Genomic DNA, 24557 nt, shown 5'->3' with positions numbered 1-24557 from the left:
CCGGACAGGTACGGGGATGGCCGGTGTGGAGCTCACAATCCTCGAGCTGATGGGTTCGCAAGTAGGGGCCGCGGCAGCGCCAGCAGGCCTTCAAGATGGTTCACGAAAGGATGAGCCGCGGCAGCGCCAGCAGGCCTTCAAGAGGGTTCACGAAAGGAGGAGCCGCGGCAGCGCCAGCAGGCCTTCAAGATAGTCCACGAAAGGATGAGCCGCGGCAGCGCCAGCAGGCCTTCAAGATGGTTCACGAAAGGAGGAGCCGCGGCAGCGCCAGCAGGCCTTCAAGATAGTCCACGAAAGGATGAGCCGCGGCAGCGCCAGCAGGCCTTCAAGATGGTTCACGAGAGGATGAGCCGCGGCAGCGCCAGCAGGCCTTCAAGATGATTCACGAAAGGATGATGAGCCGCCTTCAAGAGCGTTCACGAAGAGGAGCCGTGGCAGCGCCAGCAGGCCTCCAAGGATGAGTTTGTCTCGGTGTCTCTCGACTCCAGGATACAACTGCCTTCCTGCTCTGGAGCTGCCCCAGTTATAGGTCTGGCGCCCTTTGATGTCCGGACCCTCGCACTTGGAGGTCGGGAGGTCCGGGATGAGGGAGTCCAGACACCCAGCAGGGGGGTGGAGCCAGCGCCCAGGGCGGCTGGGGGCGATCGAAACCTGGCGGAGGGGAGCCATCGACACTCCTCCTTCCATTGACCTGCCAAGTGGTCTCTTTACCCCCTGGGTGGATGGTGGTGCCTCGATGTCGGGGCCTGGCTGGGCCCGAGGTCGGCCCGAGGCCACAAAGCCTGGTCGTGTAGTGTCCAAAAATGGCGGCTGGGCCGGAGACAGGGGTTCTGGAAGGGACCCGGGCCAGCCGATACTGTGGTGTTCAGGAGCCAGGGTTCCGCCGGGGAAGGGCCGTGGGTTGACCCGGCGGTGGTTCTTGTCCGTGACACGGGAGGTGCAGGGGTCCGCGACCCGCCATGCGGGGAGGGATCGGGCCTTCCACGAGGCCTGTCCAACAGTGACTCTCCCTGCCTTCAGCTGGGGGGGACGTGTGTTGGACCCGGCCTCGTGGCGTGGTCCCACTCCTCCCGCATGGCGGGTCCCGGACTACCTCGACCCCTGTTCCCCGGCCGAGAGTAGCACCATCCACCCTCCACGAGAGCCGCCCCTCCGGGCAACCACCAGCTCTCCCCCGTTGGAACTCGACAACCTCTCCTCAACACCCTCGGCTGGTCCGAACCCTATCCCGGACCACCATCTCAGGCCCAGACTCCATCTTGGGCCCTCCACGACCAGGCCTCGTGGCCTCGGCCCGACCCCAGCCGCAGACCCAGCGAAGCCCCGACATCGAGGCACCACGATCCGACCAGGGGGGTACAGAGACCACTTGACGGATCAAATGGGGGAAAGAGTTTCGATGGTCCTCCAAACGTCCCCCGACGCCTGGTTTCGATCGCCCCCAGCCTCCCTGGGCGCTGGCTCCACCCCCCTGCTGGGTGTCTGGACACGCACATCCCGGCCCTTCCGACCTCCAAGTGCGAGGGTCCGGACATCAAAGGACGCCAGACCTATAACTGGGGCAGCTCCGGAGCAGGTCGGCAGTTGTATCCTGGAGTTGAGAGACACCGAGACGAACTCATCCGCGTGGAACCTGTAACCACCTTGGAGCCCTGCTGGCGCTGCCGCGGCCCATCTTCGTGAAACCATCTCTGGAGCCCTGCTGGCGCTGCCGCGGCCCATCTTCGTGAAACCATCTCTGGAGCCCTGCTGGCGCTGCCGCGGCCCATCTTCGTGAAACCATCTCTGGAGCCCTGCTGGCGCTGCTGCGGCCCGTCTTCGTGAAACCATCTCTGGAGCCCTGCTGGCGCTGCCGCGGCCCGTCTTCGTGAAACCATCTCTGGAGCCCTGCTGGCGCTGCCGCGGCCCATACCGAAGAACCCCCCAGCTCAAGGAGTGAGAGCTGAGCGCAGGGTATCCCTGTACCAGCCTGGTACCAAGACTGTCCCGCTACCCCCTTCCTTCAGAGACTAGGTTTGAAAGGATCCCTGGATCCCGTTATCCCTGTATCGTACGATAACCTGCCTAAAAGTACTGATAAAAACGTTAAGAAACTATCTTTGTGTAGTGTCCATCTGTAGGGGGGTGATTGCTCATCTGTACGATCCTAGGAGAGGAACCTCGCCAGGAGGCCTCTCACCCTTGCTCGGCCAGCCCTAAGATCCCCTTTCCAACACACACCCTCACCCTCACACACCCTCTCACCCTCACACACCCTCACCCTCGCCCACCTCTCACCCTCACACACCCCCTCACTCTCACACACACCCTCACACCCCCTCACACACCCTCACCCTTGCACACCCTCACCCTTGCACACCCTCACCCTCACACACCCCACCCTCTCACCCTCACACACCCTCTCACCCTCGCACACCCCCACCCACCCCCACCCTCACACACCCCCACCCTCGCACAGCCTCTCTCTTGCACCCTCACCCACCCTCACACACCCTCACCCACCCTCACACCCCCTCACACACCCTCACACCCCCTCACACACCCTCACCTACCCCCCACCCTCACACCCCCTCACCCACTCCCCACCCTCACACACCCTCACCCACCCCCCCACCCTCACACCCCCTCACCCACCCTCACACCCCCTCACCCTCACACCCCCTCACCCTCACACACCCCCTCACCCTCACACACCCCCTCACGCTCACACACCCCCTCACCCTCACACACCCCCTCACCCTCACACACCCCCTCACCCACCCTCACCCTCACACCGCCTTACCCTCATACACCCCTCACCCTCATACACCCCCTCACCCTCATACCCCCCCTCACCCTCATAGCCCCCTCACCCTCATACCCCCCTCACCCTCACACCCCCCTCACCCTCCCACCCCCCCTCACCCTCACCCCCCCACACCCTCACACACCCTACACACCCCTCACCCACCCTCACACTCCCCTCACACCCCCTCTCACCCTCGCATACCCCTCACACTTTCACCCCCCACCCCAACACACCTCACCCACCCCCTCTCACCCCCTCCTCCTCACACCCCCTCACCCTCACACACCCCCTCACACTCCCACACACCCCCACACCTCCACACCCTCACTCACCCCTCATCCACCCTCACACATCCTCACCCTCGCACACCCTCTCACCCCCTCACTCTCACACACCCGCACTCTCACACCCCCTCACCCTCACACCCCCTCACCCTCTCATAAACTCACCCTTACACACACCCTTACTCTCACACACCCTCACTCCCCCTCACTCTCACCCCCTCACTCTCACACCCCCTCAATCACACCCCCTCACTCACACCCCCTCACCCTCACACACCCTCAATGTCACACACACCCTCACCCTCATACCCCCTCACACCCTCACCCTCACACACCCACCCTCACACACCCCACCCTCACCCTCACCCACCTTCACCCCCATCACCTTCACCCCCGTCACCCTTACACCCCCTCACCCTCACAACCCCACACCCACTCACCCTCACACACACCCTCACAAATCCCCTCATCCTCACACACCATCACCCTCACTCCCCCACACACCCTCACCCCCCTCACCCTCACTCACCGTCACACCATCCGCCCTCACCTCACATCCCCTCACCCACCCTCACCCTCCCACACCCTCCCACACCCTTACCCTCACACACCCTCACCCTCACACACCCTCAAACACCCCTCACCTACCCTCGCACAACCTCTCACCCTCGCACACCCTCTCACCCTCGCACACCCTCTCACCCTCACACACCCCCTCACCCTCACCCCATACCCCATACCCCCTCACACTTTCACACCCCCTCACCCTCACACACCCTCTCACCCTCTCACCCTCACACACACCCTCACCCTCACACACCCTCACCCTTGCACACCCTCTCACCCACACACACCCTCACACACCCTCACACACCCTCACCCTCACACACCCTCACCCTCACACACCCCCTCACTCCCACACCCACTCACTCTCACACCCCCTCACTCTCACACCCCCTCACTCTCACACCCCCTCACTCTCACACCCCCTCACTCTCACACCCCCTCACTCTCACACCCCCTCACTCTCACACCCCCTCACTCACACCCTCACTCTCACAATCCTCACCCTCACACCCCTCACCCTCACCCCCCTCACCCCCCTCACCCTCTCACACCCTCACCCTTACACACACCCTCACTCTCACACCCCCTCACTCTCACACCCCCTCACCCTCACACACCCTCACTCTCACACCCCCTCACCCTCACATCCCCTCACCCACCCTCACCCCCGTCACCTTCACCCGTCACCCTCACCCTCACACACCCTCACTCTCACACACCCTCTCCCTCACAACCCCCCACCCTCACACCCCCTCACCCTCACACCCCACCCCACCCCCTCACTCTAACACACACCCTCATGCATCCCCTCATCCTCACCCACCCTCACACACCCTCACCCCTCACCCTCACTCACTGTCACACCCTCACACCCCCTCACCCTCACACACCCTCACTCACCCTCACACACCCTCACCAGCATAGCATAACAAAACATAGCATAGAATAACCAAAAAAAGCATAGGATAGCAAGACATAGCATAGCATAACAAAACAAAGCATAGGATAGCAAAACAAAACATAGCAAAGCAAAACACAACAAAGCATAGCATAGCATAACAAAACACAACAAAACAAAGCATAGCAAAACAAAACCTAGCATAGCAAAACAAAGCATAGCATAGCATAACAAAACATAGCAGAACAAAACATAGCATAAGATAACAAAACATAGCATAACAACAAAACAAAGCATAGCATAACAAAACATTGCATAGCATAACATAACACAACAGAGCATACATAACAAAACATAACACATCAAAGCATAGCAAAAGATTGCATAACATAACAAAACACAACAAAACATAGCATAACAAAACATAACATAGCATAGCATAACAAAACAAATCTTAGCATAGCATAACAAAACATAGCATAACAAAGCATAGCATAGCAAAATATAGCATAGCAAAACATAGCATAGCAAAGCATAGCATGATAAAACACAACGAAACATAGCATAGCATAACAAAGCATAGCATAGCAAAACACAACAAAACAGAGCACAGCATAACAAAACACAACAAAACATAGCATAGCATAACAAAACAAAGCATAGGATAGCAAAACTAAGCATAGCATAACAAAACAAAGCATAGAATAGCAGAACAAAACAACATAGCATAACAAAACATAGCATACCATAACAAAACACCATAACAAAACACAACAACACATAGCATAACAAAACATAGCAAAACACAACAAAACAGCATGGCTTAACAAAACGCAACAAAACAGCATACCAAAACAAAACATATAATAGCATTGCAAAACATAGCATAACAAAACATAGCATAATAAAACACAACAAAACATAGCATATCACAACAAAACATAGCATATCATAACATAGCATATCATAACATAGCATAGCATAACAAAACATAGCATAGTATAACAAAACACAGCATAGCATAGCATAACAAATCAAAGCATAGGATAGCAAAACAGCATAGCATAGCAAAACAAAACAGAATAGCAAAAGAAACATAGCATAGCATACAGCATCGCCATAACATCACTCAGGGGCACCACATCATCACTCTGCGGTACCACAGCATCACTGAACGCCACAGCATCACTCGTTCGCCATCACAACATCACTCAGCGCCACCACAGCATCAATCTGTGCAACCATTCAACAACAACTGGTTCAAATATGTTCACTCAATGTTTCAAGCTTTATTACAAATGTAACAAAAAGATGTTAATATTTCACTTCTGTTCTTGGATTTTCGTCACAATAAAATACACTGAACATAATCTTCACAAGGTATTTACAAAAGTTTAAGCTATTGCCATTATAAATTACAATAACTTTAATTTAAGTATTAATTATTTAAAAAAATTAAAAGCCATTATTTGTAATATCAATACATGTAAGTCACGTAAATACAACACGTATTGCATTACAAATGCTATAGGTGTCACATTTGCAAAAGTTATAACTATTGGCATTGTAAATGACAAAGCTATTAATTTCGCTATTTTCAAAAACAAAACATAAATTAAAAATGTGTCATTTACAATACCAATAGCTCAAACTTTCCTAATGCGAGACCTATTGCATTGCAAATGCTTGTTATATAATGCTGGAGCCTGGGCTACAGCCCATTTTCTGGCATAGGTGTATTTCTTTTTTAATAGGAATATGATTTGAGAAGGCTGGCATAATGATCTCTTCGCCATGTGGGCACTCCCTGACAAATTAAGGTGGCCAGTCTTTTTCAGCCAGAAGGATGTCATAACCCTTAGACAGTTTTTCCCTAAAGAGTGCTATTATTTTTCTAGTTATGTCCCCCTCTATCCGGAGTGTAACCTCATATAACTTATGGGGTACACTAACCCTGATATCGGCAGTTTCAACTTGAATGTATTCATTCAAGTCCACTGTTTCCAGATGATCCTTCAGGGTCTTGCGAGCTATGGTAACTTCTGCTGCGCTGTCCAGCATTGTCTGCGCCACCGCCCGTTCTTGAGTTTTGTCCTCAAGATCCTCGGCATGTCTGATTTTTAGACCTGCTACCTTCTTCTTTGTGAATTGGGTTTTCTTATTTTTAGGAACGTGTTGATCGTCTTTGGACTTCACACGTTCTTCCTTGTGTTCTGATCATCCTCTTCTTTCTGATTTCGGTACGAGAGGAACGTGTATCAGTATCTTGATAGCTATCGGGTTTTCTCAAGTAATCCCTGTTTCTGAGGTTATACCTTTTATCAGAGGGCTCCTTTTGAGGAGACCTACCTCCTGGATTGAGAACGCTTCTCTTTAGGAAGTGTCTGTGTATTTTGCCACTTCTTTTTATGAGTAGTGAGTGTGATTTTAATAAAAACTTTTTCAGGATTTTCTGTTAGTTCCGGTTTCACTGGTTTTCCCACCCAAACTATCTCTACCTAGTTCTTCATTGGATTTTTCTATTATTTTGGCCAGTTCATACGGTTGCTCAGTTACATCAAGTTCTCTGGCGGATTGCCACGGATGTTTGAAATCCTTCAGTAACTTCATACCGAGATTTAAAGCAGGCTCTGCCCCGTATTCATTTTTAATCTGTTTCAGGACGTCTGGTATAACCGCAACACCATGTGTTTTTGTGTAGATTGCAGCAAAGACAGTACCCCAAGTGTCGCCGTCCTCCAGGTGTGGTGCGATCCCCATTGATAAACAGATTGTTAGAATCCTGTGTTTCTCATGAGGTGCACTATCAGGAAATACTGCCTCGATTGGAGTAATTTTTTGAGCTAATTAGAATGGAATTTGTTCCCTTTTTGCGGGTAATTGACCAATGACCGATTGTATAGTCTGTGGTGTAATTTTGTTTATGTTCCCCTGATGAGGGGTGTGCTGTGGAATTCTTATAGCAGGTTGGACTGTTAAGAGTCTGCATAACATTTTGAACCAATTGTCTATGCATTTTAATTAATTGTTTTAGCTGAGCTAATAGTTCTTCGCTTGACATTCTTTCAATGTCAGGATGTGGTGTATAGCTGGCTAGTACCGGCCATGTTGCTCCTGGTCTATTTAGTGGACCAAGCCTGGTAATGTGATTTTGATGTTGTAGGGCGCCTTTAAATCAGAGCGCATGCTCTTGGTATGTTAATGGAATTTCAATATCCTCGAAAGGAGTGTATTCCGCTGGAGGTTCCTCTATCTTGTACAAGTGGAACACATGTGTTCTTGGATTTGCTTCAGGGAAGATAATCCATGAATAAAATACCTCTATCTGCCGATATTCATGTGCCTCTGACAAAAATTACCCTACCACCTATTGATGATAGGCCATTTTTGTATAAGCTTTATAGCGATGGTTTTCCGTAAGTTTCCCGGGATGATTATAGCATCTGCATCGGTATCTTGGAAACCTGTAAGGTTTAAACCCGGTTGGTTTGCATTTACTGCATCGCCACTGTTTTCTTCGTCACTATTCGACATTTTGTTGACTGAAAGTTTGCAGAGCAAGTTTCAAGGAAACAAAGATAAGGTGCACAATATTTTGGAACACTGTATCCTTCAACGTTGAACAAAACCAAAAACTAATACATAGGATTTTCGTCCTACTCCGTTATGGCGGATATTTTATCCTTTAAACCACTCCAGGCATCTATTGGAGTATTTTACGGGAAAAAGGTGTCTCTGTGAAAAGCACGACTAAGTTACTCTAGTATCTAGCGTTAAATTAGTGCCTTACCAAACGTTGGGCGCCATCTAATGTAGTTCCTATGTTCCCAATAGGCTCTGCGCATTGGAATAATATATCCTATAGATGCGACGTAGGACTTAGGTCGACTAGGTCTCTATCGAATATATTAGACTTAATTGTGAGTGCCAGCTAGCTCAGAGGTCACTAGAAACTTTCTCGAATAAACAAGAAGGGACTTGTTTCTGACAACTGCATAAACATGACAACTTTGTTTCCCCAAGATAAAACGTATCTTCGGAGTCATGGAAACAATAGATACATATTTCACTTAGTCATTCCTGCATGCTTTGTTTCACTAGAGGTGCAGAGAAATAGAGAGACAGGCGTGTTCAATAAAAGTATTTATCGAACAGTCTTCTTTCTCATGCAGAAGAAATTAACTGCTACAATCGTAATACTGGCTGTAAAGTATAATGCATACAACAAAAAGAGTATTATAAAATAATACTGTAAAAGAATGGTATGGTTTCTAAGCCATAAAATACATACATAAATAAATAAAGACTAAAAGTACTCAACTGGTGCTTCTAAAATACGCCTACCCCGATGTACCTAACCTAAGTCTAATACGAGGGAAGGAGTAAGTGTGGTGTAGCATAAGTTTAGTATTCTTTTGCCAAGAATCTATCCAAGATTTCTCTTAGGGTCTAATCAGCTCTGTACCTTGGTTTAGAATGAAGGAGGTCTGGTAACTCTTTGTCTCCGGACTCGATTTCCCAGCACCCCGCGAGGGGAGCTTGGAAACACTGGAGCTGGATTTCTAGGCAAGAGAAAATACTGCGTCTCTCTCAGTGCGTTAGCTGGAGGGTCAGCTTCCTTCGGCACTTGCTGTAGCGAGATGCGTTGGGCAAGTAGATAGTCGACTGCTCCAAACCACTGTGTGTTTGCTAGGGCAAGTGTGGGCACATTTATACCTTGAAGGTGCAGAGTTTGACGTGAAGGTGGACATAATAACGTCATCAATGAGTCGCAGTTCTTTGAAAACTCCATGAGTTCTTGAACAAATCAATATTCAAGCAAGGGGAAGTCCCTAACTGCTGAAGCTGAGTTTTCCAATAAATCGTTGTGGCTTTTTGGAACTAGTGGAAGTATCCATGCCTGTATTTGGACTGCATGGGTTGTGTCTAAATATGGTTATGATTTCTATGCCTATATAAGGACGAGGTGATTTATACCTATATAATGGCATGAATCTGGAAAATTACACTAGGGTCCTAAAATGCTATACACCAATATCGCACTGCTACCACATTGTCCATCTTTAGAAGGACACAGTAATGGGCCCTGTCTTTGGTCCAACACTAACCGCAAAAGAGCCTGCCATTAAATCTGGACAGTTTATGTGATGGGCCTGTTCTACGGATGACCATTTTACTCCTGTGAAATGCGGCCCACAGCAAGCTCCGCAAACCGAAACCGATGGCATCTGATTCTATCACCAGGTTGGGTTGGGATTCGAAAATAGCCCGACCGTTTCATGCCTCCTTATGAGCCCTCCAACGCTACAACTCCTCTCTCACCTCCTTCGTCAGGGAGAAATGTGTCTTTGCATGAATGCCAAGACCGATCTATGCCCTTTTTTGATTCCCTCACACATTTTGCCAAGAAAGTAACCATTTTGGAGTCGATCTCGGGAGTGAGGGCTACCTTGCCCTTCAAAGCAGGTCTTCGGCATTCAGCGCAGAGGCAATTCCTGACCTCCTTATCTAGTGGTTTCGTTAGCCTCCCAGCAGTGTACGAGTCCACCTTAGGAGCTGGGGACCACTCCGCCGAAAGCGATGCAAGAGATCATCTGGATCTAACATGTCTGCGCTGAGGGAAGGGGCATCCGTCCCTGCTTTGTCATCCCCTGCGGATAAAGGATCATTAGACGGTCGCCAGGTTCTGCCAGATTCCCTGTCCCCATTGGATGTATTGAAAGAATCACCTCCGTCCCCGGGTTGGGAGAGGGGTAAGAAAAAGAAGGCCCATCTGATGAGCCAGGTTGAAGACCAGACCTGAAGGTTGGAATTCCATAAATGATTACTTCAGGTGTCAAAGGCGTCCAAATCAATCCCTTTGTAGTCCGTGCATTAGCTGCCCTGGGGGTATGGGAGCCTGTGTCCTAGCAAGATCCTCCCTCGGTTTGAGGGGTCGTTGGCATTGTGCCTGGAGTTGTTGTAATCTCTACTAGAAAAGTGCGCCACCACCTGGAACCCAAAATATAGACACATCCATTATTTGGCCAAAGTGATCGTCTATGGAGAGGTAGTTGATAGCCACTTCCTTAGTGTAATCCCAGAATTCTTCCATGATCAGTAACAGAAGGGCAAACAGGTTGTGAGGCCCAGACACTGAGTTAAAAGAGCTGGGGTGACCCAGAAATTCAGGTAATCCTAAGGATTAAACAAAAGGGGCCTGTATATACTGTGGGACCAGCACTCCCTCTTTAATTTACAGGGAGCTGACTGACTGAGAGCTACCACGAAGGAGCAAGGAGCGTTCCAGTGGTCACGTAAAGGTAATTAATGCTGGGCAGCGATACTCAATTGACAACAAGCCCAGTAGGCACCACAAGTTGTTAACTCCTGAGCGGAAGATCTAATGAGTGGCCATTGGCCGACGCGAGCATGGAAGGGGCTAAAAGTTAAAGCAAGTATTAAAAGACCATAGTAATCTTATACAAATAGCAAATACCATGCAAAACAGCAGAGTGAGAAAGAAACACTTATCCCAGGCTGCTGGAGCAAAGAAGAAAGAGGAGGATACAGTGTCTCCGAGGACTGTTTACTTACATATCCTGTTCGGATTGGATGATCTGTTTTGTTTTCCCAACGACTGATGGGAAATGTAGTTTTAATGTTAATTCGTACTTTTAATGTCTGCTGCTTAATAAAAGTGGAGAAAGTTAAAGCCTAGTCCTTGGCTCTGGTCCGGACATAGAATTCCTTTATGACATTGCATTAGTGGTTAACAAGCTCTGTTGCACTCTGCTGCACTGTTTAGCAGTGAGTCAGTGGATTTAGAGTCCAGTTCTTTACACTAATAGCTTTTTATGAGAGCCAGGCATAACATATAGAATTATAGATAAATAACATTAAAATGAAATTCTAGGGATAGTTTTCACTGAAGGGGGTCTGATTGACGTGAAATAGACAACGAGAACAAAGCAGAGTTGTCTGTGATGTCACTCAGAATCCTGAGGTGTAAAAATCCCCATAATTCACCTTTTTACCCATTTTTTATGTTATGTATATCCCCTGACTCCCACCACCAAAATAATCTACCTTTGCTTTCAACTGCTACGCAGGGACGGAGGATTAACATGCATAACATGTCTTTTCCTTACTGTCCCAAATAAAAAAATAAAAAACATGACATCCTGTTACCCACCCCACCCCCTCCCCTCTCTGCTTTCCCTCTCTTTCAGAAGCTTTGCTCCCTGCATTTCAGCGCTGCTCTGACAGGCGCTCTCAGAGCCCAGCCAGAGCAGACTTGAATTCCTTTATGACATAGCAACAGTGAGTTATGAGATCTTTAACCTACCGTTGCTACGTAATAGCAGTGAATTATCAGATTTAGAATCTGACATTCACGCTAATGGCTCGAAGTGAGAGCCATGTATAATAATAGATGATAACAGTTAATAAATAACAGGGATGTTTTCCACCAAGGGGTTGAATGTCAAGAAAAAAGCAACGTGAACCCATTGGTAAAAAACATCTATAATTTCATGTTTTGTAGTGCTCCCAAAATCATCCCCCCCTTTCAATTTCTAAACAGGGGCAGTGGAGTAATGAGGGAGCCATATTCAACATGTCCTTTCCTACCAGTCCCAAATGTTAATATACTTAGCCTCCTTCACCCACCCTCACCACTCTGTACCTTATTTCCCACCCTTGCAGAAGTCAGCTTCCCAGTGCGTTCTGACAAGCTCTCACAGAGCTCTGGCAGAATATCCTGGAACTCGAACGCGGGTCCTTGACGCTACTACACAATACGCCGCTCGGAAGACTCTTTATTTCTGAAACCCGGTTCGTATACATGGGACCGGGTTGGTGACAACTTACGCATACATAGGAAGATTTACGAGGCGGCATGATTTTGGATCCCTTGTAATCAAGAACTGACTTCTCTTGAGTAAATCTTGCTGTCAGTCATTCATAGAAGACTGACCTTGAACAAAAGGTTTTGACGATCTGCTGTCTGAGAAGATATACATATCTCTGCACGGTCTAAAAGGCAATAGTAAAACGTTGAGCCAAAGACTTCGGCTGGTGACACCTACCCATACCCGGGCAAAGAACACTTACGTCCGCCTAGATTTCTAATCCATTACAAGCACTTTCAACTCTGAAGGCTCGTCATAAATCTAATCGCCCCGAGGAAGCTCCCAGTGAGGGAGAGAAACACGTTGGCTGATGTATGATAACAAATGTGGAACTATTTGAAAAACAAAAGAATTTGAATAAACAAGACATTTTTTGTACATAAACATTACTTTTCTTGGACTCTTTTTTGACTACGTGCACCCCCAACCAAACTTTCAAATAATGAGGGAGCCATATTCAACATGTCCTTTCCTACCGGTCCCAAATGTTAAAATACTTAGCCTCCTCCACCCACCCTCACCACTCTGTACCTTCTTTCCCACCCTTGCAGAAGTCAGCTTCCCAGTGCGTTCTGACAAGCTCTCACAGAGCTCTGGCAGAATATCCTGGTATTCCTTTTTAGGTCTCCCTTGAGACCTATTGCTGTGGAGTTGGCTCTCAAGGGAGATAGAGCTGGGCACGAGCGCGATTTGGATCTGTGGACGCGCACCTACGGGCACGCACGCACACACACACAAGCACACACACACATCCACTCCCTCTCTCCCCCACACACACACACACAGGCACACACATCCCCTCCCTCTCTCGCCCTGAACCCTCCGCTGCTCTGTTTCTAGGCTGTGTGTGGTGGGGTGGGGCGTGCTTGGCTTGGCCCGCCCATTGGATTGGAGCCGCACCCCTCTCGTGACTCCGCACTTTGCCAGTTTTTGTAGAACTTCGTTTGTTTTGTAGGGCCCGCCCCTGATTTTGATATAAACCTTGAATGGCCCCGTCCATCCTCCACGCCCCGCCCTTGATTGGCCCGTGGCATCTCGCGTTGTTCCGCCCCTTGGTGTGCAGGGAAAGTTGTCCCAGCCCCTCCCTCCCTGCACGGTGGGTCTGCAGGGGAACTCGCAGGTTGTTGCTCCCTCGGCTGCGCTGGCACCTCCCTCCGCAGTGCAGGGTGTACAGGGACAGCGCTCAGGCTGTTGCTCCCGCACCGCTCGGCCCCTGTGGCGCTGCAGCTCCCCCCACCATGTGAGCGCCCTCCCGCCATGGGCAATGCCCAGCGCAAGAGCAGCCCCGAGCCCTGGGGGGGCTTCTGGTTCTTCGGGAGGAGAAAGCCAGGTAAGGAGGGGTGGGGTTGTGAAAGGCTGGTCTCTCCTCTTCGTGCACGTCCATAAATCCTCGAATAGCACGGCCCATCGCCCCCCACCCCCACGAAGAAACTAGCTGCCCCAGCCTGCAGTCCCACACCTTCAGCATTGTGCCCCACCCTTGTTCCGCAATACACCTGCACCCCCTAGAGATGCGAATACCCCGGAGCGTAAATAATAGTTAACTTGGAGCAGATCGATAGGAACTCTCTCCTGTTCTGTGACGGGTGGGGTTGAGTTTACTCGGCAGACATACAGCACAGGTGGGTGCTCTCTTGCTCTTCTCCATCCTCCCCTCCCCCCTTGCAACCGGGGTTGTGGGGTAGTCATTCGCCGCTCAAATGCGCAGTAAAGAGTTAATAAGTGATCTTGGAGCTGTGTGACCTTCAGGGAGTCATGAAACTCCTACAGAAACAGAGCGCTAGGCCCTGTGGAGAGGACGGAGTCTGATAGAGGGACAGCCAGGGGTCTAAAGCTGACATCTGTACAGGGCAGCCTCGCGCTCTCAGAGATATTATCCTTGCTGGTGACTGGCTGGCAAAATGTCCATTCTCTCCCAAGGATGTGCTTGGCCCAACATTGGAGCCCCCCTCTTGTGCGATCTCTGCTATTATCCATGCTATCAAGGCTGCGGGGGCTGACTGGCAGAATTGTGGGTGGCATAAGTAGCGGGCATGTACTGCTCTCATGGGGGCAGGTGCGCAGGCTAACGTTGCCAGTTCTTACACAGAGGAGGGTTGAAGGTGGATTTTACGTGCACTTTCTAACGGGGCACACATTATAGAAGAATGTGAGGAGAAGAGGAGGGTATCTTTTAATGCAATACAGATTGCAAAGGTGGCTGCAGAAAGTAGCCTTAGGCGTGTAGTGCTAACAGGCTATCTTGCGGTAATGGCACTCGCATAGTGTTGACAAACGCATATATGGGGAGGCTCTAGTAGTCGCTACGAGGTATAGACCGGGATACATGACGTCAGTATTTAAGTTGTGTAGTGCCTTTTAGTACGATGCAAGAGGCAGCGTCTGTCGGCTCTGCTCGTTCAGGCAGCTGTCTTTGAGTGTCCTGAACTGCACATAGTTTTCTTGGGCCCTTAGGCTGTGATGCAGGCCGTTGTTTAGCCAAGGGCTTCTTACCTTTATGATCTGTCGGGTACTGTCCTATTTTGATTGGCTTGCTCCTACCGACTTGCCTGACCTGTGAGTGGGGTTCTATGGCTGTACAAAGCCAGGGAGGGAGGGGCCTTTTACCAGGAGTGACCCAGCTATGTCTTGTCCTGTTGGATGTTTTTTGACGGACTGCTGATTTGACCTCCAGATACCAAGTTTGGTTGCAGCATGGCACAGACTTTTTTGGGATTGTTTTGGTTTAAGGTTATTTGGCCCCTCTGTGGAAATGCTTTCTGCATATTTTGGATGGTTTTGAACTCGAGGTTGCTCTGCTGGGGGCCAAAGAAGCTAATTCCAGGCTGTGTCCATGTGTTATTGAGGCGAAAGCACTGTCTTGCAGCTCCTGATCTGTTCCAAGTATCGTTTATTTATTTGTTCTTGGGATCATTGTTGAGGAGTGGTCCGGCCCTACTTACACTGTGTTGTGTGCACACAGCACTAAAAGACAGCTCTTACCTTTTGGAGCATATTCAGTTGATTGTTTGTTCCCTTTGTTGCTGTATTATGTTGGAGTACAAAGAAAAGTGAAATCAAAGATTACCTAGATGTTTCCCACTCTGCAGACAGGTTGGTGTTGCCCTTATCCTACAGATTGAGGGTCTAGGTTGGTTCCTTTTGAGATACCTGGCTGTAAGTAAAAGGTTTTTGCGCTCCTTCAGCGCAGACAGGTTATTTCTTCATGCACTACTTACTGTACGTGGTTTACAGCAGCCTGTGATCATTGTTTTTCCCCCCGTTGTTTTCTCCATTTGAATTTTGATGTTTGTCATCAGCATGCTATTTGAAATGGACAATGTTGTTGGACTGCAATACAAGGAAATATTGAACAGTGGGTGTCACGGATGTTCCCTTAGTCACGACATTGTCTGGAAAGTGGCTTATATTTCATTTTGACTTCAGAGCTAGCATACTTTTGTTTCAGTGAGTCATTTAGTTAGGAAGTTGTAGCAGAAACATGCTGCTATCCGCTAATTCAACAGCTGCCAGAAGTTTTAAATAATGCTGCCAACTTTTTCTCATGACTTGCATCAATGTGATTTCTTTTATGCCCACCAATAGGCCTTTCTGTCTGTTACTGGAGCAGCAGAGTTTTTCACATGTGATTGTGATTTCATTTATATAGTGCTTACTATTCTTTACAATGTGTTAAAGTGCTTTAAACTGGTCAACACACTATTCCAGACCCAAAATGTAATGATGAATGCAGTGTTTGTTATTGGGATTTGTCTTGTGCTATGAAGGAGACAATTCTGTGTGTTTATTTCAGTGTCTCTGCAGTGGATTAAATTAGTAGCGATTAGGTGTGATCATTAGTGGGGGGGGTATGTGAGGTAATGCAAATGATTGGTGGGATTAGTAGGTCAGTTAGAAGAAAGTAGGTATTGCTCGATTACAAGGTTTTACCTTCAAAGAAAGACAGGTTATGATCTTTGAAATGATATGTTAGAAATTTGCTGAAAATACAATAGTAGAGATTCAGACAGACATGGCCCTAAAGTAGGCTGTTATCACAGAGAGGAGGCATGCAGAATGCAAAGAAAGCAGAAAAGGCAACAATCAGAAGTTTTGAGTCGTGGTCAAAATTTTCTTGCAGAATTTTAGGAACCTAGAGTAGATGTTTGAGATTGCCTCCACTCAGGATGCAAAACTGTAGAAAGAAACACCATTATTTGCATGAGTGGTACTGCTATATTAATAACCTTTGGTAGGCCCTAAAATCAGGCGAACAGTCTGTCCATGGGCCAGGCTAATGCTAGGCCCCCTCTTCAACAAGGGCTGCTGATCCAGGAGCATGCACATTTCTCTCTAGGTAGATGGACCCTCAGCTCTGTGGTCAGCTGCTTCTGGCTCGTCTTAGATGTTCACACATCCTGTAGAGTTTGTGCACTCCTTCCCTCTCAGCAGGCAAGTTAGCTTCTCGGTTAAAGAACAGTAGATGTTTCAGTACCCAAGCTAATGCTGCATTGCTAAATACATATAAGGTCCAAAAGGCGAGACCAATGCATTGCAAATGCTTGTTGATACAGCAAAAGTGGGTACGAAGTTTTGTAACCCACTGTTGCTGTGTCGTGGCAGTGAATAATGACATTTACAGTCTGGTGTTCTTGCTTGTGGTCCTTAGTGAGAGGCAAATTAAGTTATGCCTTCCTTCCCACGGACGTGGCTAAATTCTGACCCTCCAGTCCTTCCTAATATTATTTGTTTCTTCAATGACAACATCCAAAGCTACCACAGAAGTAGATCTCTGTTACAAAGGCAGTGTTGTCGATGAGGTAAGGAGCAGTGTTAGTGGACTTTTTCCTTATTTGATGGGCAGGCTTCAGAGACATTTTTGGAGAATCTGGTTTTGAAACGGGGCTTGTTATTCCCTATATTCCCTTTTTGTCTGAACTTCATCTACAGAGATGCGTTTTTAAAGCAACATTTTTAATTGTGCTCATGTTTACATAGTGTGGGTCTGTTTACGCTTTTTTGCCTCCTTATTACCTTCACCTCAAATTGTTTTTGATTTTATCTGTAGACTTATGTTCCACCTAAACAATCAAAATTTGCCATGTCATGAAAGGTTTTTCAGAGAACATGAATAGAATTTGGACTTTAATCAATAGGAGTTTTGAGAGTAAGTACTTGTATTTCTTTTATGGAAGTCCTTGTTAAATTGTGCCATTTTTCTTTTTTCCTCAGGTCCTCGGACAGTGGTTCATCCCAAAGCCCGAATCATTGCAGAAGCAGGGCCAATTGTGATTGGTGAAGGCAATTTAATCGAAGAGCAAGCCCTTATAATAAACAGGTGAATTGTACTCGCCTTACCTTTGTCTCATGCCGTTCTGTAGGTTAAATATGTTGTCAAAGATGTTCTACGGTCATGCACTGCTAAATATGCCCCTCTTTTTGAGACACTTTAGAGCTTGAGGTACTTGACCGAATCAAGTCTGTAAGAATTGAAAATGCCTATAGAAGACAATCTTAATTTCCTTTCTTTTACCATCATTGAGGAATCTTCCTTCTATAAGTCTTTATTTTATTCTGCTGGTCTTGTTTCTTTTGACTTCTCTTATACATTTTGTCCGAGCCCTGTGAGCAAAAAGTTTAAAAGCAGCTGAAGTTCACTACTTAATGGAAGTTGATGATGAACATGAAAAAAGTGTTTATAATCACTCTAAAATGTCATGATCACTTTTTGAAGCCCACGACATCCTTTTTGTGGGCACAATTTAAAAGCTTTGCTATTAAAAGTCAGTACATCCAGATCCTTTGTTGGGAAATTCGTACGGATTGCTTTTTGATAAACTCCTTACAAAAAATGTTCTTTCTGCACTAGGTTATACAAGATCGTTATGCCTAATGATCTGATCATGGTGATTTGGTACACAGACTGTTCCATTCGAGCTGTATTGTAGTGAGCTACTAAAAGAAATACTCTTACTGTTGTGGTACTCATAGATGTACTTTGTACTCTGCATTTTGTATTCTAGCGTTTACATCAGGTAAGGTTTAAAGAATGTTACTAAACCATTTCCAAAATGTTGTCACCTAATTTGGAAAAACGTTTCTTTGGTTTGTATTGGAAGGCATACATGTAAACCTATTCTTTCTCTCTTCTGTGAAAGGCAAAGTCCATATAGGTCTGTAAGTGCTCACCCATTGGCAGTTACATGTTACTGTACTTTTAAGCTAGTACCTTGATCAGTGAATACACTTATTGTTACCATTCTTCCATTGTTGTCTCTCAATTATATTTTGTTACAGCATCTGTCCCTGCGTAAGCACTAATGCACAAGAAAGTAGCTTTACTCATACAGTTCTTCTCCATTTTTATCGTCTGGTATAGTCTCACAATCTTCATCTCAACCTTAATCAGAATAATGAGAACTCTTTAGTTAGTTTCCTATTGAAATGGCAGAAAGAGGGTTGTAGGGCAGGCTGTTCTTAAAATTTTGTGAATTCATTCACCTGATGCAGAGGGATTTTAGCGGAGTACTTTCTTCTTGCTGACAAGTCTTGTAAAAGATGTATTCCATACACTAAGGGATATCCATTCTTGGCCCCCTTTTGGAAAGGGAATTATTTGTTGAATACCTTTTTGCTCAGGACGTCAATGAGGCTGCTGTGGGGTACTATATTTATGTACACAACTTTTAAACCTAAATTACAGAGCATAAAATACAAATTTGTGTCTTTCACACATGGGCTATGGGGTACATCAAACCATAACCTTGCTCAGCTTGATCTTGGTAGCTGAATGCTAGGAGGTATTTTAAGCACAATATGTGTCTAGAAAAGGTGTACTAACTCTGTTGGTGGTGTCTTGGTAGAGGTGGGATTTGTGTCTTACTAGGAGTCAAGATGACTACTCTGTATGCACACCAGTTTCTTATAACACTGTGACCAGATTTTTTCCAAAGTACGGTTGCTCCCAATGATTAGTTTTAGTAGGTTGAATTGTAAAGTCCTATTGTGGTAACGTTAAAGATTTTGTAATTTACCAGATACAAAAATTAGGTCTCTGTCATATCTGAAATCCTCAAAAGCCCTCTGGGTGTTTGGGATCTCGAAATCCTACCCCGATGGGGGTTGTACAGGTACTGGCCAGACCAGATTTCATGCCAAAGGATTTCAAGATTTAGTTATAACATGCAGGTCTACAGTTTATAGCTCCATCATTGCTCTTTTTGACAGAGATTCCTTTCTACCTTTGGTGTTGGATGGATCTTGTCAATGATTGCCTAGTGTACATCGTTTTACGATTTTTTTTGTTACATAATGCAATGCCTTCATTGTACTGCGTTTGCATTGACTATTACTGCAGTGTTTCCACTCCTGATGTTTCTTTTCCAGGTTGTCATCCCTATATATTTTAGATTACATGGGAAGGTGATGAGATGTAGGATACATTTGCTATTGCAGTTTGTGTGTATACATTGTTCCCAATGACCTTTCAAATTCTCTTTCACCACGTTGCTACAGAAACAATATGGTTACAGGATGCCTTTATGACTTAGAGCCTCTGAACCATCATGCCAGTGTGGCAAGTAGAGTGGAAAATTGTTGCATGGCTTGTTTGAGTCCAATTCTTGTCTGGTGTTAAAAAGCTACGCCATGAGAAGTCTGTACCTGCTCCTATATTTCATGATTCTGAATAGACACAAGAAGGAATATCTCTTCACTGTTAAACATCTCAGTATGTAGATTGTGTTGTAAACTAGGCAAAGGTTGTCTTGACAGATCTCTTAATATTGCCCTTATACCTACCAAGTGTCCATGAAAGGGAAGAAGTGTATTTCTAGTTAAAGAAGGGCTGCTACAATTAAGAAAATCCTCATATACCCTCAAGTTGAGTTTAAAGTGATAATGATGGCAGATCTGAAGTATATCTGGTGCATTTCATTGACTGGATTGCGGGAGTAGATATGTTGGCAAGTTACAGATCTAGTCTTCCGCCTGACTGGCCTTGTTTTTTTAACTAATGTTGGCAAGGATTTGTTGCACATATCTATGATCTCCATAGTAAACCGCTCCTTAGGTGTTTCAAATCAAATTCCAGTCCTTTCTCTCTTTTACTGAAACCAGTGTATTTTCCCAAAAGTATTTTTTAATTTTCTTTAAAAGATTTATGTACATACAGCATATTTAAGCTTTTTCTTTTTTGGGGTGGGGGGGGGGGGGTCTTACCTTCAGAGTTCATTGGTTTAGGAATCCTAGATAGAAAGTTGTGTAGCTCCCCACTGAATCTCTCATATATTAGGAAGAGCTTCATAAACTGGGCTAGAGCTTTGGACAATGAAAACTACACACACAACATCCCTAGCTTGTTTAATAACAATGACGTTTCCAGCTAAGGAGTCCAATACATTTCTTTCTTACAAAAGCATTTGTTTCCTATTTGTTAGTTAGTTTGTAGATTTATATAGTGCAGCTTATTACCCATTAGGGTATCCAGGCGCTGGTCCATGGGCGCCAGAAGATTAGGTGATTTGCCCAGAATCACAGGATATTGTGCTGACACAGAGACTTGTACCCGGATGCCCAGCTCCCGAGTCGGCAGCTCTGGCCACTGTGCTATACTTCTGACAACCATTTTCCAAATAGTTGCAAGTTGAACTTCAGTATCTTGAAATGCTTTTTGTCATGTTCTCCACACAAAGGAACTGCACCTTAGGGGAGAATGTCAGAATTCCACACTTTTAATGTTTTTTATGTTTAAAAAGCTTTATTTGAAAATAACAAGATCTACAAAAAACCAGCATTGCAAAATTCATATGAGAATTAGAAACATAAAGAAGAATAAGGCTAGTGCAATACAAGAACAGTACACGCTATTTTAAATTTTATACAGAATAAGGCAGGAGAGGGGAAGAAGGCAAGGGGAGAGATGTAGGGGAAAAAATACTTGTACAATTGGAATCCCAGAATAATGCATATTGAAAGGAATGTGAATAAATACCTTAATTAATTAATTACGTACAGTAAGCCAGCAAGTATAAAAAGTAGAGAACAGAGAAAGCAAGTATTCAAGGGGGTTTAACATTTTCAGCATTTAAACGAGAAATACTTGTTGAAACAGGTTGGTTTAAATAGTTAATAAGGGGTAACCAAAAAAGATCTCTATTAATTTGTGGCTTACAGGAGAAGGCGAAAGCAATGTCAAGTCTATGGAAGTGGCAAAGACTATTCCACCAGTGTTGTATAGAAAGTTTTGTGAGGGATTTCCAATTGAGAGAAATGTGCTGGAAAGCCAAAGCAAGCATAAGGTCAAAGAGACCAGGGTGATGAGGAGGTAGATCTAAAGGGTCGGAAAGACTACCAGAGAAGAGGGATAGAATAAGAGAGGGAAATATAGAATATGCGAGAAATATAAGACTAGACTTTCCCCCAGAAATTAGAAACTGAAGGGCAAAGAAATAGAAGATAGCATTAGAGGAATTACAAGTCCAACAGTTAGAATCAGTAGAATGGGAAAAACAAGCTATAGAAGATGGGGTAAGATAAAGTCTATGGTAAAGAAAGAACATAGATTGTGTAAGAGAAGCAGAGCGAGAAATTTTTAAAGACTGAGACCAAAGTTTGTGCCAGAAAATGACACTCCATTCGCAACCCAAGTCTGATTCCCACAAAATTTCCAATTTGGATTTTGCTCTTTCTGGATTGGGGGCTAAGAAGTATTTGTAAATGAGAGTAGCTTTGGGCGAGGAGAGAAGAATCGTAAGGAGGGAAGGAATTCTGGGGAGACTAAGGGGGAGGAGAGCAGTAGATATCAAGAATGACTGACATGAGAGTGACGAATTTCTGCAAAAAGGATCGGGCAGTGGAAATGTGTTTGATACTGGGAAAATGAACAGGGCGATAAGCCATCAGAGAGGTGTTTGATTATGCCTTTCATGCTCCAAGTTTTCCAATAAAAGGGTCTATTGTTCAGGAGAATAAGGGAGTTATGCCAAATTGGAGATTCTAAGAAGGATTCTCTGGAAATGGATTAAGAATGTATCAGAGGCTTCAAGAGTGAGTAGGTGTGTTTAAACAGAGGAGGAGAAATACACGGGGTATTAGCAGAGAAAGCCAAAGCTTCCATTAAAGAAAGGGTAATACTAAATTTTGCTTAATGGAAAGCCAAAGTGGAGTGAAAGGGAAAGGAACAGAAAGGAGCCATTTCGCGACTTGGCGAAGAGAAAAGGATTTATGATCGAGACGAAAGTCAGGGAAGTTCACACCTCCATTAGATTTAGCCCTGCAAAGGGAAGAGGGGGAGATCCTAGCTTTCCTATTTTTCCAAAGAAATTTAGTGAGGCAAAAATCAATACGCTTAAAGAAATAGGCAGGGAAATGGATAGGGAGCATAGAGAATATATTCATCAAGATAGGGAAATCCTCATTTTGATTGAGTCTAAGCGACCTCACCAAGAAAGAAAGAGGGGATTCCAAGAGGAAAACAATTTATCAATTCGGAAGAGTACTGAAGACATATTTAATTTAATAGAGGAATTGATGGAATTGGAATACCATATACCTAGATATTAATTGTTGAACTATTCCAGGCAAAGCCAGTGGAAGAATAGGAATGTGGGAAGGGAACATTTTGTAAGAGGAAGAATTTCTGTTTTGTTTGAGTTTATTTTATAGCCGAAACAAGGGAAAAGGAAGCAAATTCCTGTAATAGAGGAATAGGGGTTTCGGGAGAAGAGATAAAGAGTAAGATATCATCCGCATAGGCGGAGAGTTTGTTGTTTATCACCATTAGAAAACCGGAAATTGAGTCATTATTGTGAATAGAAGAAAGAAAAGGTTCAAGGAGAAAGAGGACAACCTTGGCGGATTCCACGTTGAAGAGGAAAATAAGATGAGACGTCGCTATTAATTAATACCGAGGCTCTAGGGGCGAAATAGAGATGAGTGAGATCAATTTGGGACCAAAACCATGCCATTTTAATGAAGCAAATAAGAAGGACAAGTCCACTCTGTCAAAAGCTTTTTCAGCGTGAACAGAAATGGTCGCCAAGGATGTGGAGAGAGAGGGAATTTTGTTGAGAACATTAAGAAAAAGATGAGAATTGTCGGAAGTAAGTTGACCCTTCACAAAACCGCATTGCTGCTTGCCATTCAAGTGGGGCATAAGAGGATCTAGGCGTAAAGCAATTGTTTTGGCAAGTAATTTGTTATCGACATTGACCAGAGAAATCGGACGGTAATTCTTACAAAACATGGGGTCTTGACCTTTATGTATAAGACAAATAGTGGCTTCGTGGATAGTGCCTTCTGTCTTACCAGCTAGAAAAAAGGAGTAAAAAAGTGTTAAGAGTTTGGGGAGAAGAAGGTTGGAAAAATGTTAATAAAATTCAACGGAGAAACCATCTGGGCCGGGAGTTTTCCCTTTAGTTAAAGAATTTAAGGCTGCAAATAATTCATTAAGGGATACGTTTGTTTCTAGATCAGAAAGATTAAGGTGAGAATTAGGAGGAGGAAGTTTATTGAGGTATGCTTGAATAAGACAAGGAGGAGATTCGGGGGTATAAAGATTCATATAGAAAAGTTTAAATTGATTGAGAATATCTTGATTTTTATGCAAAAGGGAGCCATTCGAAGAGTAAATAGAATCAATTAGAGTGCGATCTTTACGTGCTTTGAGGTAGTTTACCAAGAGCTTACCTGCTTTATTACGGCCACCATAGTAGCAAGCACTACTACGAAGAAGAGGTGAAGATGCATTATCCGTAGTGGATTTGTTAAAAGATAATTTAGCATGTATCAATTCTGGTGAAACAGAGTTCATCGAAGAGGTATAGAATTTATGTTCCAAGAACTTAATATGTGCCAAAGTATCTTTTTGTTGTTGAAGGAAACGTTAATTTGTTTTTTTTTTAATAAAATCTATAATGAAGCCTCTTGCAGTGGCTTTAAAAGAATCCCAAATGATATGAGGGGAGGAATTGGAGTCACTGTTAAGATCAAAGAATTCCTCTGCAAAAGTGCGAAAATTAGAAAAAAGAGGGTTCAAAATAAGAGAGTTATTAAAGCGCCAGCGGCAGGACTTGGGATGTGTGGGGAGGAAGTCAAGATCTGTCACAATTGGGGCAGGGTTGGAAATAACAATAGGTTCCTTTAGAGGA

At 45.5% G+C, this 24557-nt stretch overlaps 1 protein-coding gene across 1 annotated transcript in view; it reads left to right on the top strand.

Moving 5' to 3' along the window:
* The window catches only part of DCTN6 (dynactin subunit 6), a 178557-nt gene that overhangs the window by 63420 nt on the left and 90580 nt on the right, over positions 1 to 24557 (top strand). The window contains exon 3 of the mRNA XM_086961709.1: positions 17641 to 17746. Coding sequence (XP_086817835.1) covers positions 17641 to 17746 — 106 coding nt within the window. The remainder of the gene's footprint in view (positions 1 to 17640; positions 17747 to 24557) is intronic.

This window comes from Lissotriton vulgaris, chromosome 3_1, assembly GCF_964263255.1.
Source record: "Lissotriton vulgaris chromosome 3_1, aLisVul1.2, whole genome shotgun sequence".
In the NCBI taxonomy this organism is placed as follows: domain Eukaryota; kingdom Metazoa; phylum Chordata; class Amphibia; order Caudata; family Salamandridae; genus Lissotriton; species Lissotriton vulgaris.
Note: the sequence above shows the minus strand (reverse complement) of the source record. Positions and strands in the feature narration are given on the sequence as shown.